This window comes from Eumetopias jubatus, unplaced genomic scaffold (assembly GCF_037043125.1).
Source record: "Eumetopias jubatus isolate StellerSeaLion01/CBP00866 unplaced genomic scaffold, mEumJub1_p1.0 scaffold_9, whole genome shotgun sequence".
NCBI classification, from domain to species: Eukaryota; Metazoa; Chordata; class Mammalia; order Carnivora; family Otariidae; genus Eumetopias; species Eumetopias jubatus.
Window position 1 is genome coordinate 94,226,037 of NW_028274815.1, and position 19,852 is coordinate 94,245,888.

Sequence of the window (19,852 nt, forward strand, 5' to 3'; positions counted from 1 at the left end):
TTAAAAGAAATACACAAAGTACTGTAGTTTTATTAAAAACTACTACTTGAGAAAGAAATCTTTCCACAAATAGCATAAAATTGTAGAACGATGGAAGGATTTGGGAAAGCTTTACAAAAGCCTAATTCCAACTGTATCTTCCTGAGGGTGGTGGCAAAGGGTATTTCCTTCCTTCTCTGGGATACCCCTGAAAATAAGCAAAAGCAAGAGTTTATTTTCTGGATTAACACCCCTTCAAAGAAATTAATTTTACATTTCTCTGGAAAAACACACCATAAAGAAGCTGAATATGCCTTAAAAGTATATCCTATGGACGGTCTCTCATAAATAGGTACCTTAGGCCCCCAGTTTTATGTAACGCTTGCTACAAATGCTACCACAGAAAACTACCCAAAGGAGCCTTAACAAGCACTTAAGAACTCCTTAAAATGCACACAAATGAACTACAGTTAAGTGTTCTGTGTAAAAGACTAGTGGTTCTCAATCTTCCCTGCCATCCCTGGCAGTAATTCAAGTCACATTGTGGTAAGATGTCCACATCATGTTTAAACATATTATACTAGAAGTCATTTTGCTTAACCAAGGCAAGAGCTTGCTAATAAGTAAGTCAGCTGAAGCCTAATGAACTATTAATTTTAGGGATTTTTTTTTGTTTAGCTATAGATAGTAGAGTATTAAGTAACACATTAGATTATTACATAATCAATTACTGGTGACATTCACAACATACCCTAGTAAGCTTGCAAATAACATTTCTGTACAAAAAAATTCCCTCACAATTCCCTTTCCAGGCCTCTAGGATTCTCAAACAGACTCCCCACCCCAGGCCCTGCCTCTGTATTGTCATTCAGTAGTTTTAAATATGAGTGTGTGTAGACCATCAAGGCCTTTTTTAGTCATATAAACTTCACGAAATATAGTGAAGTCATAATTATACTGTTTTTAACAATGAACTTCTGCAATTTAATAGTGCTTTAAAACCTGTGATTTTATTTAAAAAGTAGCTCTGTGAGAAAAGAGACTGAAAAAAAGAAATGTATTTCTAAAAGATCCTAAAAGAATTATAAATTTACCAATTGGTTTATATCTTCTAAGTGAATAATGATTTTACCTGCTGTAACAGCAGAGTTCCTTCCAAGGAACACCTCCTCTGAAGGAGATGAGAAACCGGAGGAACTGGGCTCAGAAGGACTGGGCAGCCAGTCCCCAGCTCTGCTGCCCAAGTGCAGGTGCCGCAGGATTGTGATTTCCCACTTGGAAAATGAGGTGATCAGACTAAAAATTCTCCAGGGTTTCTTCTTGTTTATAAGTATGTCCCCATATCAAAAATACTCATTATGTAGACTGCCTACTATCATCCCGTATGAAGTGGAAAACTACTGATATGATTTTTAGAACTCTGGAGCTGACAGTAATTCAAAGTAAAATTCTTTGAACAGATTTTAATAAACTGTTAACAAAATTCTCTCAAAAGATAATTAAGATGATTATTTTCTTGTAAAGTGAACAGCCTTGTAAAAAGATACACAAAAAAGTATAAAAAAAAGATCTTCCTATGCTTTCAAGAGAGAGAGGTCTTACACAAACGGATGCATGGCAAGAACCTGTGTAAGAAAATTAATATTCAAAGCACTGCAAAAGGCCTATAGGCAAAATCAGGTAAGCAATTTTAAAACGACTTCACATCACCGCAGGTGCTAAACTCCATGAACACTGCCCACACTAAATCATAGCATTCTGACCCTGCTCTCTGGTAAGGATTTGATTGCAGAGCATGTAAATACGGGCCAGGGCATCAAATGGCTGGGGGACAAATAGACTGAGGCAAACAGACCTCTGTCTTAAATTTTGCTAAAACTGGATGCTTTATAGAGAAGGAAATGAAGCTTACACATACTAAATAAATTTGTCTAGGAATTGTTATACTCAATATACAGCTATTTTAAATTTAGCTGAAGAAATCTGGGAAAAAATGGAGAGATTTCTTTCCATGAAAAGGTATATCAAAGATGAATCAAGACAGGAGACCTCTAAGATGAATAAAGGTAACAGCTAAAAGGATAGACTGTTACTTTCAGCTTCTAGAAAATTATCATCTATTATGAAATCTAGTTTCTACTAAAACAAAGAACAACATCCTTAAAGGATAAAAAAATGTTTTGGCAACTGACTCTATTTATGCTAAATATTACTGACTGCTATGATTAAAAGGGCTATTGCTTCTCGGCCTTTTGGCTAAGATCAAGTGTATCATTAAAAGGGCTTTGGGGCTGGAAAATCTTTAGCATCTTCAGGGTAGAACAGATGTAGTAAGGCACATACTCACTCTATATGTTTTAAAATGAAGGACCCAGTTCAGCTGAGCTACTCTATCAGTATCTTATCCATAAATGTTTTTAAGAAAATATGGTGTCCTGAGAAGCATGGCTAAGTACAAAGAGAGCAGCATGCTTTTCATCCCACAGCCCACACTGTATCACCTGTCTCCCTCCACGATCATCACGTCTGGGTGGATACCCGCCAGGTCCAGCTAGCATCTGGTACTGGTTTGGCTGGAAAGCTGCATTTTGGGTTTGGAGCATCCGGTTCCATGGCAGCAGAGGTTCAGCCCCAACGCCTCTGTGGAGAAGTATGATGTCTGCATTGTAAGTCAAACCTGTTATATAGCCCAAAGTTTCAAATTGGCTAGCATCATCTCCAACTCTGAGGACAATTCAATTTGCCTGCATTTATCAAATGGGACATACAGCATCAGAGTGACCTTTATATGCCCCTCATATTTGATGTAGTCTAACATGTTCAAGTATCAGCATTTTGAAAAAAGGGATCTAAACTCGAATGAATCAGAAACATATGACTTAAAAATATTTTGTTCATTTTCAACTGTGAAATTTCTTTTTTGGTCACTTAAAGATTTGGATCCAAGATCACCAAGTTGGTTACATTTAAGATGCTATCCAAAGAGTAAACATGTACAAGACAAGAAAATGGGCTTTATTTTTAAAAATGTCTAGACTCGTTCTTGAAGTCCATTCTTTCTAGTTAATTGCAGGTTGCAAATGAATTCTTACTGCTCAGTATTTTGAATCTAGGGTAGGGGACTTGGCTGTTTTTTCCCATCCATTATTCTGCTCAATATGTCAGAAGGTCTGATCGGGAAGAAACCTTTTCAAGTTCTATTGATGCAGCTTTCAATTGACCACGGTGACCTAGCAACATGAGCACTAATTGGCATGGGCTGACTGGCATTTGGTGTACAGTTTACATGGGAACACAGATTCAACAGCTATTATAACCCAGTTTGCTGGCCCGGATTACTAGTCAAAAGAAATGTTTTAATTGTCTTCAAGTGCCTATTTTAACTTTGCAGATACAAAGCAACAGGTATGATGTATTAAATTATAATGTAAAACTGTCACATAAACAATGTAGCCAAGATATACCTTCTAAAGACAATCACCATTTAAGACACAATTTTCTTGAGGCATTTTCAACTTCCATTTTATAGAACAGTCACTATAAAGAATAAATAGAAGCAAAATTCTCCAATATATTTTAATACCAGATGCTTTGAGGCCATTACAGATTTTAGGAGAAATTACAGAACTTTAAAATTACTAAAGCACTGACTAGTATTAACTATAACCATACCAGCATATGAATTTCACTTCCCAGGTGTTGGGGGTGGGGAGAACAGCTTGAAGTTGGGCTTACTGGGTAATGCATTCTTCTCACAAGCTATTCAAACCTGAATCTATCCTCTCTACCCTCCCACTCTCCTTGCCTTCACTTGGAGCTTGCCCTTTTTTTTTTTTTTTTAATACCAAAGATAATTCTTTTTGTGTGATGACTCAAAGAACAACTCTTTGAAGAACTATAGAGAAGCCAATACTATTCTTCAGTTAGTGGTGAAACCAGAGCTCTAACCAATAAAATTTGCTGTACTCAAAATAAAAAATGTATCTCAGAAGGAATATCCATACATTCAGGGCTTCTAATTACTATTCAGGTTCCTTATTAATATAAATATATTTTAGCATGAGTGCCTCATCTCTTTAGCAAGAACAGTTATGCAGAGAGATAGGAATGTTCTCTTCTGGTCTGTACACGAGCGAGGGGTTAATGTTTTGTACTGTAACCAAGAAGGCTCATCAAAACTGGGTCATTAATGCAAAACCCACACGCCAAAAATGCAACTCACATGTTGTGTTAACTGTAATCAATTTTTATTTTCAGATCTGCAATGATCAAACTTACTCAACTGAGCTTCAGGAGAATCTGCTAGTATGGATGGTATATATTATAAATGCAATTTTACATTATTTTATGTTCTAAAAATAGGTTAGAAAGCCACAGTTTAAAAACAAAGTTCTCTCTTTGTTCAAAATAATTACTTAAAATGTTTTTGACTAAGATAATTTTTATAAAAATAATTTAATTGAAATTAGGGTGCCTGGGTGGCTCAGTTGGTTAAGCAACTGCCTTCGGCTCAGGTCATGATCCCAGCGTCCTGGGATCAAGTACCGCATTGGGTTCCCTGCTCCTTGGGGAGGCTGCTCCTCCCTCTGCCTGCAGCACCCCCTGCTTGTGCTCTGTCAAATAAATGAATAAAATTAAAAAAAATTAAAAAAAGAAAGAATTTAATTGAAATTAAGCAAAAAACAGTAAGAGGGGCAGGTACTATCCTCTTTTGCTTTTTACTGGCAGCCCCTTCTTTTCCACAGGTTTACCATATTTCTATACTAACTGTATTAATTTGCAAATAGTTACAGGTAAATTTGCCTTCAAAAATACACTTTAGGAGACGAACCATGAGAGACTATGGACTCTGAAAAACGAACTGAGGGTTCTAGAGGGGAGGGAGGTGGGGGGATGGGTTAGCCTGGTGATGGGTATTAAAGAGGGCACGTTCTGCGTGGAGCACTGGGTGTTATACGCAAACAATGAATCATGGAACACTACATCAAAAACTAATGATGTAATGTATGGTGATTAACATAATAATAATTTTAAAAAAAGTTGGGGTAAAAAAATACGCTTTAGGGCTACCGAGTGTCTCAGTTGTTAAACGTGTGCCTTCAACTCCTGTCATGATCTGAGCATTGGGCTCCCTGCTCAGCGGGGAGCCTGCTTCTCCCTCTCCCACTCCCCCTGCTTGTGTTCCCTCTCTTGCGGTCTCTGTCAAATAAATAAATAAAATCTTTAAAAAAATATACACTTTAAATCTGGGACTGAAGTACTGAGGTTGACACATTTTAACTTTTTTAAATTAGTGGCTATCTATTGAGGCAACTTATCTGAGGCACTTGGCATCATGGATGGTAAATATATATACAAAATTGCCAACATTCAATTTTTTTTTAGAATTTTTTTAAAGGGCTTTTTTAAGATTTTATTTATTTATTTGACAGAGAGAGAGAGAGACAAAGAGAGAGGGAACACAAGCAGGGGGAGTGGGAGAGGGAGAAGCAGGCCTCCCGCTGAGCAGGGAGCCCGATGCGGGGCTTGATCCCAGGACCCTGGGATCATGACCTGAGCCGAAGGCAGACGCTTAACGACTGAACCACCCAGGCGCCCCTTTTTTAAAAATATTTTTAAAAAATTTTAATTCTAGTATAGTTAACACACAGTGTTAGTTTTAGGTGTATAACGCAGTGATTCAACAATTCCATACATCACCTGGTGCTCATTATGACAAGTGAGTACCTTAATCCCCATCACCTATTTCACCCATCCCCCACCCACTTCCCCTCTGGTAATCAGCAGTTTGTCCTCTATGGTTAAGACTCTGTTTTTTGGTTTTTGTCTAGGACAATATTCTTAAGCTTCTAAATTTCCGTTCTGGAAAGTAGACTGCAATATGAAGTAACTAGTACCAATTTGGATATTTTTAATTTATATATATGGCAGTTTTTAAAGATTTTCCATGACTGACTAAGCTTAACCACCGTAAGTTAAAAACTAAATGGCCACCTTGGATATGGCCAGAAAAGAGAAGTCCCCACTGGCAAGAATTACATGGACAATAGGGTAGAACTCAAGCAACAAAAAGAACTCAGATACTCTGTCTACCATTTACTCAGTTCGCACTGGCTTGTCTCTGTGCGGGGAGGCAAGGGAGGGGCGGTGTTCCTGTTATATATATATTTTAAATATTTATTTATTTTTGAGAGAGAGAAAGAGAGCATAAGTGAAAGGGAGCAGAGAGAGAGGGAGAAAGAATCTCAAGCAGATTCCCTGTTGAGCATGAGCCCGAGGTAGGGCTCCATCCCACAACCGTGAGGATCATGACCTGCGCTGAAATCAAGACTCGGACACTTAACCCACTGAGCCACCCAGGTGCCCCTCTCTTGTATTTTTAAATGAAATGAACATACGGATTACAGATACTATCTCACAGTAGGAAATAATTCAAGAAAGTGTATTTTAGCAAAAAAAAAAAAAGTACACTCAACATTTTCTTTTCTAGTACGGTTCTCAACCAAACACTCAAAATAGTGCAATGGGCAAGTACTGAACTAATAATAAGGATCAGGGGCGCCTGGGTGGCTCAGGTGGCTAAGCGTTTGCCTTCGGCTCAGGTCATGATCCCAGGGTCCTGGGATCAAGCCCCGCATCGGGCTCCCTGCTCAGTGGGGAGCCTGCTTCTCCTTCTCCCTCTCCCTGCCGCCCCCACCCCCCGCTTGTGCTCTGTGTCAATTAAATAAAATCTTTAAAAAAAAAAAATTAAAACTGGTTACAGTAAGAATTCTACTACTTAACTAGTTGTGACATCTCAGCAAAGTCAAAGTGACTACAAGTCTGTATTTTCTCCTCTACGCCTTGTGAAGTCAGAATGGTTAGACACACTTGTCAGTCTGCTTCTGCTAACTGTATCTGCCAACAGGCTAATGGACAAGTTTTGAATGGCTGATTTCAAACTTCATTTTCTTTATGAATGTTATTTTTTTAAAAAAGATTTTATTTATTTGACAGAGAGAGACACAGCTAGAGAGGGAACACGAGCAGGCGGAGAGGGAGAGGGAGAAGCAGGCCTCCCGCAGAGCAAGGAGCCTGATGCAGGGCTGAATCCCAGGACCCCCTGAGCCGTCGGCAGACGGCTAACAACTGAGCCACCCAGGCGCCCCAGAATGTTATGTTTCTTAAATGACATGGTCTAAGACATAAGACAGAATTTTCTTACGCTCACATTTAACTTCTGCTTTAAGGTATGATTTCAAGTTTCTGACTAAAATTAAACCAAAAACGAATGCCCCACAAAACTTGTCCCTAACCTCCTGGGTTCACAAAGGCAGTCAAGATAATACAAGTACTTGGCTAGGGCAGAAGAACAAAAACCTGATGGAAATCAGGACAATGGTGATGATCTTAGGAAATCTTTTAGTGTGTAGAGGGAAGGAAAGCCGCCGGAAATGAAGAAAGAATGTCTCGCAAGTAGAAGGAGATCCTTTACTTCCCCTAAGTCCCTACAGCTTTACTATTATGCAAACATAAGCATTCTGATGAGTACTGTTCGTTCAAGTGAAAGTTTCTTAGTGAAGAATGGTACAGAAGAGAAATGTATGGAAACTGCTCGACTGCTGTGTGCCTAGGTTTCCTCATCTGTAAAAACAACATGTACTTCAGAAGCTTGCTAGGAGGAATAAATGAAGTCATGTTTCTAAAGGCATGTTAGCTCACAGTGCTGACACTTCGTAGGTGGACTGTAAATGTTAGTGATTATTAATAATGCGGGAAAGAAGCAAGCAACAAAGTAGGGGAAACTGAAAATCAAACTCAACAAACTTAATGCAGAAAGACAAATATTTAAAATGAGATCAGTCCCAATGTGGTAATCTGTAATTTAGGAAAAATTTAACCCTTACTCATTTTTAAATTAGTCTGAAAATGGTCCTATACCAAAGATATGGAAGTAGTGCATATGGTGTGCTTGCAACACTTATACTGAAAACAAAACATAAATTCAGGCATTGTATCAGTCATCTTGAATCTCTAAAGAAAAGTTTTCTTAAAGGGCGAGCAACATTTATAACTTCATAACAACACTTTTATTCATTTCAGATGTGAAAAGAATCAGACTGCTAAAATGCTAAAGGTGAGGGGAACAAAACACATTAGAATTGGGAAGGCAAAGAGGGAAGCCTTATTATGGGCTTAATTGGTTTCAGCATTTACTGATGCTGGCAAACCAGCATAAAATGATAGATTTGAAAGCTGCCCTGTAAACAATTATTCTACAGATGTTAATATAATTATTCATAACAAGCCTAGCTGTCTTGTCGTGTAGAGACCACCTGACTTAGGAGCACACAACTTATCAATGGAAGAACACAAGTCAAACATCCCTTGTTATTAAACCATGTCACACTCTTCCTAGTCCCCAGTACTTATTAGACTGCAGATCCCATAATCCTCTTCTGAGTCCCTTCTGCGTTTAATTCAGTTCAGTCTTAAGTAGTTAAAGAAACTGTTTTCAGTGGCAACTAATAACTACTGACCTACAGTGACACTGCCCTACAATAGGCTTGTCAGCCCTGAAAAAGTTGTACCAAAGAAGCTGATTAGGACTTCAAGAGGTTTGTAGCAAGAATCAATGGTTGGTCTGTACTAATGCTGTGTTGCCCGCACAGAAATGATAAAAGTGGAACACCATTAGTTATGCCTCATTAAGCTGCACAAGCCTTCTAAAAAGAAATTTGTTTAGCCTGATCAAAACCTAGTACAATTTTAAGCTCTCTGTGTTGCATTTTTCAGGGCACCTTAAAACATTCAAAAAAATAAAGGCCAAGGACCAAGGAAAGTGGGAAAGTATATAAAGAGGATTCTTTTAATTCAACATGTTAGGCATCTATTTTCCTACAGGACAAGCACAACAGAAACTGTTTAGAGGAAAGAAGGTACATTTTGAACCATGGAGAAAGCCCAAACCTCAAATGTTGATGTGGAAAAATATTTAAAAGTCATGTTTGCTTTAATATTACCTGTCAAATCTTTGCTGCTGGAAAAGGGGAGGAGGACCCCGCCAGGAATCCTGCGGCCTCATATCTGGAAAATAAACAGGGAAAGGTTAAAAGAAGATTTTAAGTGATCACAACCATAAAAATCCTAGAAGAGAGCACAGGCAGTAATTTCTCTGACACAGGAGATAGCAACTTTTTTCTAGATATGTCTCCTGAGGCAAGGGAAACAAAAGCAAAATTAAACTACTGGGACTACATCAAACTAAAAACCTTCTGCAGAGTGAAGGAAACAAAACTAAAAGACAACCTACAGAATGGAAGAAGGTATTTGCAAATGACACATCTGATAAAGGGTTAGTATCCAAAATATATAAAGAACTGATACAACTCAACACCAAAAAAAATCCCACAACCCAATTAAAAAGTAATCACTATTCTGCTACCCATATATTTGCATAATTAAAAATTCTTGAAAAAAATCTGAGACAGAATACAAACCAAATAAACTAGTATAATTACACAAACTGCAAATGTAAAAAGACAAAGAATCAACAGGGTCAGTAAATTTTTCATTATTTTTTTCTTTGATAATGAAACACAGTTTTAGGAGTCTTAGTCATTAAACTCCTACATTTCTCACTGCCTATGTATGTGTGCATGAGTATGTAAAGGTATATGTTTTCCACATTTTTATTTTAAATGCTGTGCAAAAGAAAGGGATTTAGGTTCTTTTCCACAAATGCAACTGAATGAATAGTAACTTCAAAAGAAATCCTGAGAATTTCCCCCTAAGCACGGAAACTGGAAGGAACCCTGGCTTACCTAGCTATCATAACAAAGTGGAGGGCACACATATCTCCAACACAGGCCAGGAAGATGCTAATAAGGGACCATCCACTTTTCTACTGTTTTCTGAGAGTCACACCTCCTCCCCTAACACAAAGCTGAATTGGCAACATCGGACTCCAAGAGACAATTACGTGGCTGCTGCTCCTGCACCTAACCAAGTGAAGCTGGAAGGAGCAGCCCCAAACACCGGCCAGGCGGGTGCTCAGCAGTTCAGCAGGTCGTGTTAACCAACTGCCGCTGCACTCCGGTCCCTAGTCTTGCAGTCACCTTGGCCACCCTTCAGCAGGGTCTGTGTGTGACCTAATTAAAACAGCTGGTTCCAGGAGTTGTCTAATGAGTTCACTGTGTGAGGACAGTAACCTCCTCCAGACTCCTGAGACCCAAGGACAACAAGGCTTACCATAATGTATTCAGGCTCACATTTTAATGGAAACACAAACTAGAAACATGCTTTTCAAAATTACTTTCTTAAAAGAAAGAAGAAATGAAAGCTTATCTCTGGTTAGGAACCAAAAAAATACAATCTGGGTTTACTTAAAAATGGGGGATGGGGTGGGAAGAAAAGTAGAACTGTGCTTAAAAGAAAGCCCCACAAAGGAGAATATGGAAAAAGTAGAGGATCTAGCTGTTCACATGATTCCAGTGTGAACAATCCACTCCTACTGCTTCGGGCTCCCCCCACCTCAACAAGGCTGACAATGCCCCCTGAAGACAGTTTCCTAAAAAGACAACCACCTTGGCCAGGGCAGGGGGGCAGCCATAGCGCACTGCCTCTCAGCCAGCACGAAGTGTCCAGCAGCCAAAGCCATAACAGATGCTTCTCTTGGAAAGGAGCAGGAAGCCTTCACCACCATTACTTTCAGGCAGAAACCCATTCTGAATTGAAAGGTGGCACCTCTAGTCAATTTCAATTAAGTCCCTTTCCTTTTCTTAAAAGCCAGACTAGTAGTGGTCAAACTGAGGAACACTGCTGAGGAGTTTTCATAGCAGTCATCAGATATTCCAAACCTGAATGGGGATGCACAAGGTTTATCACCATACAACCCCCAGGGAACAGGGCCAGAAGGATCCCTACACACCACCTAGAATAACATCTGAATCACTACTATAGACCATATACAATCAGGAAATCATAATCATGAGGTAAAACTCGAAATTCCTACAAAAACAGCAATGATCATCTGTGTGGTTTATTCCTATGGAAAAACATGACATACACTTACCTCAACACATGCATGATTTTCAACACATTACCACTTATGAGAAAGCAATCTACTGAAAGTAAATCAACTTTCGGGCCACTTTTTCTTTTTTTAAAGATTTATTTGAGAGAGAGAGCGAGAGCGAAGAGAGAGAGAGAACATGCGTGGGGGGCGGAGGGGCAGAAGGAGAGGAAGCAGCAAACTCCCCACTGAGCAGGAAGCCTGATTTGGTGCTCAACCCCAGGAGCCTGGGATCATGACCTGAGCCGAAGGCAGAAGACACTTAACTGACTGAGCCACCCAGGCGCCCCTCTGATCATTACTTGGTTAAATGTGGAAGGCCACTGGTCTATTCAGATATTGTACACAAGTTAGTTTCATGAGAACTGGTTAAAGTGTTTCCAGAAGTATATTTTATTTTAGTGTCTTACATATATAAAATTAGCTAATATAACCAAAGTCAAAAGAAATACATGAATTTCATTTGGACCCCTGTCTGTATTTCCCATGTCCCAGAATCACTGTAGTTACCCTGGAAACATGCCCCTTTTTACCATGAAGACTTATTTCCGTGATTCTGGTTCCATGGTGTCTCTATATACATGGTATCATCACAGAATACATACTCTCTGTGGTACTTGTAGAAGCTTCCACACAGGATCCCTAATAAATTTTAAATCAAGCAAAAATAATAAGATACATCTAAATCAAGAGAAACCTTCAGAAATGTTTATCCTAATGTTTCATGAAAAATAAAGGCAGAAAAAAATCTTGTATTATTTTCTCCTAGAAACAGTACAAATGGAGGGAAAGTCACCATCATCCAGCATACATATTCATTAGATTCAAATATGCTTCATGTTAGATTAAGTACAACAATATTTCTAAGTGGAACTGGAATGTAAAGTTCATTAAGTAGAAATAGTTTCTTTGGAGAGAAGGAATCCTTCGTAATAGTCTACCTATACACCTGCCTAGACAAATGGTAAAAGTCCCTATTTCCATCATTTTTAGTATGCCACGTACTTCGCACTCTATTTTGCTTTTAACTATTTCTCACTTCCAGAACAACTGCTTTCACATAAACTTAGCACGTGCAAAAACCATAGATTTCTGTTAAAACCTAGGCAAATTTCATGACATAAAAATTCTGTCATACAGTTTTAAAACATCTCTTGCTTTCAACCATTAAAAAAAAATAAAAAGGGGGGCGCCTGGGTGGCTCAGTTGGTTAAGCGACTGCCTTCGGCTCGGGTCATGATCCCGGAGTCCCGGGATCGAGTCCCACATCGGGCTCCCGGCTCAGCGGGGAGCCTGCTTCTCCCTCTGACCTTCTCCCCTCTCATGCTGTTTCTCTCTCTCTCTTTCTCTCAAATAAATAAATAAAATCTTAAAAAAAAATAAAATAAAAAATAAAAAAATAAAAAGGATCAAAGAAAACCTTCAAGGCTACTTTTAAACAAATCTCTTCATGTGGCTCTGAGAAATATATATAACCCTTAAGTATTCATAAAGCAGAAATATTTCCTGGCTGATAAGTAATGAAGTAGAAGGTAAAACAAACTTATTATCATTCATTTGTATGGCTCTAACAGAAGATCCATTGAGAGGGAGGGAAAAAAAAATTCTAAAGTAGTGAATTGCACTTCAGAAAGGTACCAGCGAGAGAGGAAAAATGAGTTAATTTTTTCCTTTGGTCTTTAAAAACTTATCCCTTTTCTAAAAGCTCTAAGGCCATATAAACCAAGGCTTCGCGAATAGCTCAAGTGACAATTTACCTAATCAGCGTGGCAATCACAGGAAAGATTCCATGTTTACTGATTGCACTAATAAAAAATCACTTTCCAAATGTGGCTAATTGACAAGTTTACCAAGTGAAATGAAGAGAAGTGACATACTGGGTTCTCTGGGTTGCAGGAATGAAATGCTTTATTCACACATGGAGTACTCAAGGCTGCACTTGACTCCAGCAAGTTATCAGCACCCAAACAATTACTCATCAGCCAAAAACTGACATATCAAAGACAAATCAAAAACCAACAGTGAAAAACACCTACAGCAGACACAGAGTTTGACCAAATGTGTTATTTTGTACCACATGAAAAAAATAGCTATGATACTACAAATATTTTTTTTTTTTAAATTAAAGATTTTATTTATTTATTCATGAAAGACAGAGAGAGAGAGAGAGAGGCAGAGGGAGAAGCAGGCTCCCAAGGAGCAGGGAGCCCGATGCGGGACTCGATCCCAGGACCCTGGGATCATGACCTGAGCCGAAGGCAGACGCTTAACCATCTGAGCCACCCAGGCGCCCCGATACTACAAATATTTTTAAAAATTAAATGGCTTAGATCTCAATTTTACTATAACTATTTCTGACCAAATTTCACAGTTTAAGATTCTATTAAAAAAAGAAAGCTTATCTTTTAACATTTATTTAATGCCTTCATAGCACTTACTGTGTGCTAGGCACCATTTCCACGCTTAATAACTTTAACTCCTTTCTTATGGATATTTTGTGAGGGGTGTATTCCCAGTACCATTTTAGAAATGAGGAAACGGGAGTACTGATAAAAACCCAGGGTCACAGGGCTACTAAGTGGCAGAGTAAAAGCCAGGGGCTATATGTTCTCTTAACCACTCTACACTATGCTACACTATGCTACTCCAAGGTTCACATGAACTTGTGCTGTTGGTAGAGGTGACTTGTCCAGGTTACTTACAGAAGATCAGAGAACCACTACCTTAACCAGGAGGCTCACAAGCTTAGGGTTTCAAGAAGGCAGGGTTAGGGATTTAAAAACTACTTTCAACATTTCTAAAGTTTAGAATTAACATTATTCCACACATCTAATTAAGACAGGAAGAAAAATAAATGTATTTAACACATGTACTTTGGTTACTATCTTGACAAACACAGATTCATGGGGAGAAAATAAAAAATTTTTGGTTAAAACATCTGAAATCACTGCTTATTTTTTTTTCTTTTTTTAAGTAATCTGTATACCCAGGCACTTCAACCTGCACAAAATTCACACTCAGCATATTCTTCCATATTCCTTCACCCTCCTGGGTTTCCAATTCTCATTAGTCACCCAGGTTTCCACACTACACACACGAGCCTCATCTTCTCTCCCTCATGTAACATATTCAATTACCCAGTCCTTCAGTTCCCCCTCTCCTATCTTTTCCACTTTGAATCCACTTTGCCACAGATCAGTTCAGACCTTCATTTTCCCTAACTAGAACCACCACCAAGTCTTTTCCAAAACCAACAGAGTTGTGGTTCTAGAAAGGAGATGTAACTGTGCACTCTTCTACTCAGAAAGTTTTCTTAAAGAGCTCTTATAAATAAAAAGTCTTTTTATTTATAATAATTATTAATTAAATTAATAAATTAGCAAGGGGCAAGAACAGGCAATTTATTAAGGAAAAACTGGTTAGTAAAAAGTATGACTGAAGCAGCAGTTTTAAAAAGTATACTTTAAAACAAAGATATATTATTCATTATCAAATAAGCAAGAACTTTCAAAAAATGGTAATACCTGGTATTGGTGGGAGTGGAGATATTAGAAATTCTCATCTGCTGCTATAGGAAGTGTAAATTGGTATACTCTTATCTGGAGGTTAATGTGGTGATATTCACCAGAAGTCTAGAAATTCAGCATACCTTTTGATACAGCAATACAATTTGCAGAAATTTAGCTTCAGTTAAATTAAGAAAGAAATCTATTTTAAAAGATCATTAGGAAAAGCATACATGCTTAAAAATTAAGCAAGCTACTTCTACATAATCCATGTGTATATTAGAAAACAAAATGGAATTCAAAAATTATGAACTGAAAATAAGATGACTATGACATAAAACTAAAATGATCAGAGGGAAATTGATAGAGCACTCAAGTGCATATATTAGATAAGACTGAAACAAATGATCTAAGTCTCTACCTCAAAAAATTAGAAAAAGGATAGCAATTTAATCCCAAAGAAATTAGAAGGGAATAATGAAGACAAAAGCAGAAATCAAAAAACAGAAAACGTATGATGACCAAAAAAAAAAAATTCAACTGTTAGTTCAGTGAAAAAAGAAAAAAAACATCTAAAGTAATAAAATTAAGAGATGCCTGGCTGGCTCAGTCAATAGAGCTTATGATTCTTTTTTTTAAGATTTTATTTATTAGAGAGAGAGAGCGTGAGAGACAGAAAGAGATCACGAGCAGCTGGGAGGGGTAGAGGGAGAAGCAGACTCCCCACTGAGCAGGGAGCCCAATGCAGAACTCGATCCAGGACCCTGGGATCATGACCTGAGCCTAAGATAGACGCTTAACAAACTCAGCCACGCAGGTGCCCAGAGCTTACAATTCTTGATCTTGGGGTCATGAGTCTGAGCCCCATAAATTGGGGGTAGAGATTATTTTAAAAAAATAAATAAGAATTAAAAAATGATAATAAAATATAAAATTAAATGGGCCCTAGCAACAATAATCAAGAAGCAATACTATACATTACCAATACCATAAATTAATTTTTAAAGTTTTACAGTCATTAAAAAGACATTAAGAACATATGATATTAGAATTCTGGCAATGAATGTGAAATTTCAGAATAAATGAACAAATTCCTACAAAAAAAGGGAAATTAGCAAAACCAAGACAAGTAACAAAACATCAGAATAACCTATATCTACTTAATTTGAATCTATAATTAAAAACCTCATGAAGAAACTGCTAGGCCCATATGGCTTTACAGCTTTACCACTGAATTCTATGGGATTAAGATATAACAGTGATCTTATAGTAACCCCTAGGGAGAACAGAAATGTAGGAAACAATTTCTAACTTGTTTTATGAGGCGAGAATGTACAAAGAAATCAGAGTCATAAGCTAATCTCTCATAGTACGCAGATGAAAAATACCCTACAATATACTGACCCACAGAAGGTAGTGGCATATAAAAAGGAATGCTATTATCACACTGAATTAGGCATATTCCAATAATGCCAGGTTGGTTTAATCACCTAACAGAAAGAAAGAAAAACAAAACCCTATTACCATCTCAACAGACAGAAGAAAAGCATTTGATAAAATTTAATACCCACCAGAAACAAGAAACAGAAGGAAACTTCCTCAGTATTTCTTATCTAAAAGAAAAAACTACAGCAAACATCTTATTTAATGGGTAAAATATTACAAGTTTTCTCCTTAAGACTAGGAATGAAACAAGGATGTCCACCATCACCCCTTCTAACCAATCACATTAGAGGTCCTAGTCAGTGCAATAAAGCAAAAAGACCAAAGGGCATTAGAGTTAGAAAGTCAATAAACAAACTGTCATCACTTGCAGATGACATGATTGCGTAGGTAAAAAATTCAGAACAAATGAATTTAGTAAGGTCGTTAGATACAAAGTCAATATGCAAAAATCTATTTCTACATACAAGCAAGCAACTGGAAAATGATATTTAAAATATTACTAAAAACATCAACACAGGGACACCAAACTCAGGTGGTTAAGCAACTGCCTTTGGCTCAAGTCATAATCCTGGAGTCCTGGGATCAAGTCCTGCATCGGGCTTCCTGCTCAGCAGGGAGTCTGCTTCTCCCTCTGACCCTCCCCCCTCTTGTGCTCTCTCTCTCATTCACTCTCTCTCAAATAAAATCTTTAAAAAATCAACACACATCAAATATTGATGAATATTTTTGTCCTCAATTTTTTATTGTGAGGATTTCAAGCCTTACAGAAAAGCTACAAGAAGAGCACAAAGAATTCCCACATCTTTACCCACAGTCCCCAAATGTCGGCATAAACCTCTGTTCCTCACATGGCACCAATTAAAGTGAAATGCAAGCTAGCAAGTGGAAAAAGGAAAGGAAAAAAGTACTTCCAATTAAAAAAAAAATCTCATAACCAGAATTATTTTATAGAACCCCTAAGAAAACAAAAGAACGGAGACAACTCAGTAGAAAAATAGACACTAGGCTCAAACAGGAACATCACAAAAAAAATAAAGCTCAACTAGAGCAGCAAGAAAATGCTAATTAAATGTCAGCAGGAGACCACTACCCATCCAGTAGAATGGCTACAAGTGTAAAGACTGACAATACCAAGTGTTGGTGAGGATGTGGAGCAACTGGAACTTCCCTGCACTGCTAAAAGAATGTAAATTGGTATAAACTGAATGTAACTTGGGAAATGTGTCTGGCACTTCTATTCACAAAAGCTGAACATGAACATGACCCTAGCCTTGTAATGCTACTACTGCTTTATTGCAGGACAGTGGGATTATGGGTGTTTATGTTTTATTATCTGCCATGTTTTATTTAATTAACATGTATTATGGTTAAAATCCATTTAAAATGTCACTAAAAATATGGAGGAAAAAAAATCATCAGCCTTCCCAACCTCATAATTGGTTCCCATTTATGCTCCCAGAATTTTGTACCAGTTATTCTAAGCTTAATACCACCTGACTTTTTGCCATATATTTCAAACTCTTTTTTTTTTTCCTGAACCCAGAGTATCCCAAATTCCCTTCTGTAGGCTCAATTTGGATAGCATATTCTTGCTGATTTGTTCCCATAAACTTTTTCATTCCTACCATTCCCATTCCCTTTGAAAGTCCCAGCACTAATGCTCAGGTGGCTCAATGTTTACAAGTCACCATCCAGAGAAGAACACTTACTTCTTGCTATAAGTCAATCCCTACTTTACAAAACGTATTTCCTATTTTTTAATGATGTAATTAAAATAGAGACTCTGACTGGAATAGATTCTAATTAAAGTCACTCATAAGACCTGTAACAATGGCAAATGAGTTACTCAAGGTAATAAAAAGGGAGAGGTGACCCCACTATTTGAAATAAAATGCACAGATGCTGATTAAGAGTTGACTGTTTATAAAGAAGACAAACTAAGAACTATAAAATTACAGGCCATGAAAGACATGAAATTCTTTACCTCTGGTGTGACCTTGATAAATAAAAGACCTTCCTGACTTCCTTCTTACTCTTACTGTTGGAGATGGATCCTGAGGATGGAAGGGGACCTGAGAATGAAGCACTTGGATTCACATGAATGCCACAATGAGTGAGTGATTTTCTGTGAAGGCAGTCCATGGTTTTTACAGATTCTCATATGGGTCTATGATTCCCTAGAAAATCTAGGGAATACTTCCCAAAGAGTGGTACGCATAACCACAGGTGGTACATAAGATCAGTTTCTGGGGACTGTGGACAAGCCTTTTATCTTCATGGTTATGTATTTATTTTTATGTATATTTGAAAAAATACAACAAGCACATCAAACTCATACTGTCATATACTTTTGATATAATCTTATATTTAAAATAAATCAATTTAAGTGGGGGGAAAAGAGGTTTTTAAATGGTTTTAGGTAGCTGTCTGGGTGAAAATCTGGATAGATGATGGTGGCAGCAGGCCCAGTGACTGGGCCTTAGGAAACATGAAATGGAAAGAAGCTATGTAATGTGGAACACATGCTTTCACCTTTCCTGCTCAAACCTCTTTCCAAATTTCTCCAAGTTTACTCAATGCAACAACCTCAGAAATGCCTCATAACCATCATCTTGAGAAATACCAGCTAACTTAAGGCATAGAGATTATACTTGGTTCTAGCATTCTGCATCTCAATTTTTTTCTTCCTATTTGGAAGCTATGATACCATTATGGATAGAAGTACATGGTGAAGAGCCATAAAAAAGGAACTGATAAGGAATGTGTCAATAAACAGCTGGCTTTATCAATAAACTGGATATGCTTTCACCATTTACTAGTAAAATGTCAGGGCACAGGTAGCTCTTTCAAAGTGATTAGATTTTGCTGTACGTGGCATGGCTTGATATTATATATGGAAATACTCAGAGATGTTATTTGCTAAATATTGGGGGTAAAGCAGCTAAGTAAACTACTGCACCAAGCAGATCCCCATTAAACTCTGGCCCATTAAACTCTGTGACCCTTTCTGTGTTTCACTAAATAGAATAAAACCGCTGAACTCCATAGTTCTCATGGAGTCTTAATAATGCTCCATTCAATGTCATAAAGCCAAAGAGAGAAAGAGAGAAACTGAGACAGACAGACAGAATACAGTGAAAAGAGAGGGCTCTGAAAGAGAATGAGACTTTCAGAACACATTTCTTCCTGGGTATTGTACCAAGAAAATTTGGTGGGCTTCAGGTTAAAAAAAAAAAAAAAAAATGGGTTTGTAACTTATTAGCATGAAAACAGTGGTAGGCACATAGGGTAAATACTTCCCAACAATCTTCACATTAATCTGGTATTTTTTTTTTGACAACTGTAACTTTGGTTTTAAAAGATTTCTCAGAAAGGCCCCTTCTGTTTTTGTTAATTTGCATGAAATATTTCCAACAATCAGAAAGAAACTTAATAAAATAACACTTAGATTTAACATATGTTTAGCATCTTGCGACAGTCATGTGTTGTGTCTCCCCCACCCGCCATGCTGTCCTGGTTTGGTTGGGTAGCAACCAGATAACCAGGAATGGAGAAGCAAAGGCTTTATGAAGAAGATGGTTTTGAGAACCCGGGACATGACTTGAACACAGCCATAGAACTCAAAAAAATAACAAAATGGGGACACAATTTAAAATGAATACAAAATCTATGAAAAGTCTAACATTTAACTCTTTCTTCTCCTTTTCCATTGTAATCCAAATGCCATGTAATTATTTTCAATGGGTAACATTTCTGAACAACTTCTATCCACAAACAGGTTACAAGGGGTCAGGGAAAGGCCAAGATTTTCACAGAACCACAGAATTAAAGGAGCATTCCTCCCTAAAGCAATGCCTGGCTTTATCTT

The 19,852-nt window shown here is 37.7% G+C and overlaps 1 protein-coding gene across 1 annotated transcript in view; it reads right to left on the reverse strand.

Moving 5' to 3' along the window:
• XRN2 (5'-3' exoribonuclease 2) overlaps positions 1 to 19,852 on the reverse strand; it is an 85,201-nt gene continuing 65,349 nt past the window's right edge. Inside the window, exons 28-30 of the mRNA XM_028123730.2 lie at positions 8,982 to 9,045; positions 2,481 to 2,619; positions 1 to 187 (exon numbers count right to left, since the gene is read on the reverse strand). Of these exons, the coding sequence (XP_027979531.1) occupies positions 122 to 187; positions 2,481 to 2,619; positions 8,982 to 9,045 (269 nt within the window). The 3' untranslated portion in view covers positions 1 to 121. The remainder of the gene's footprint in view (positions 188 to 2,480; positions 2,620 to 8,981; positions 9,046 to 19,852) is intronic.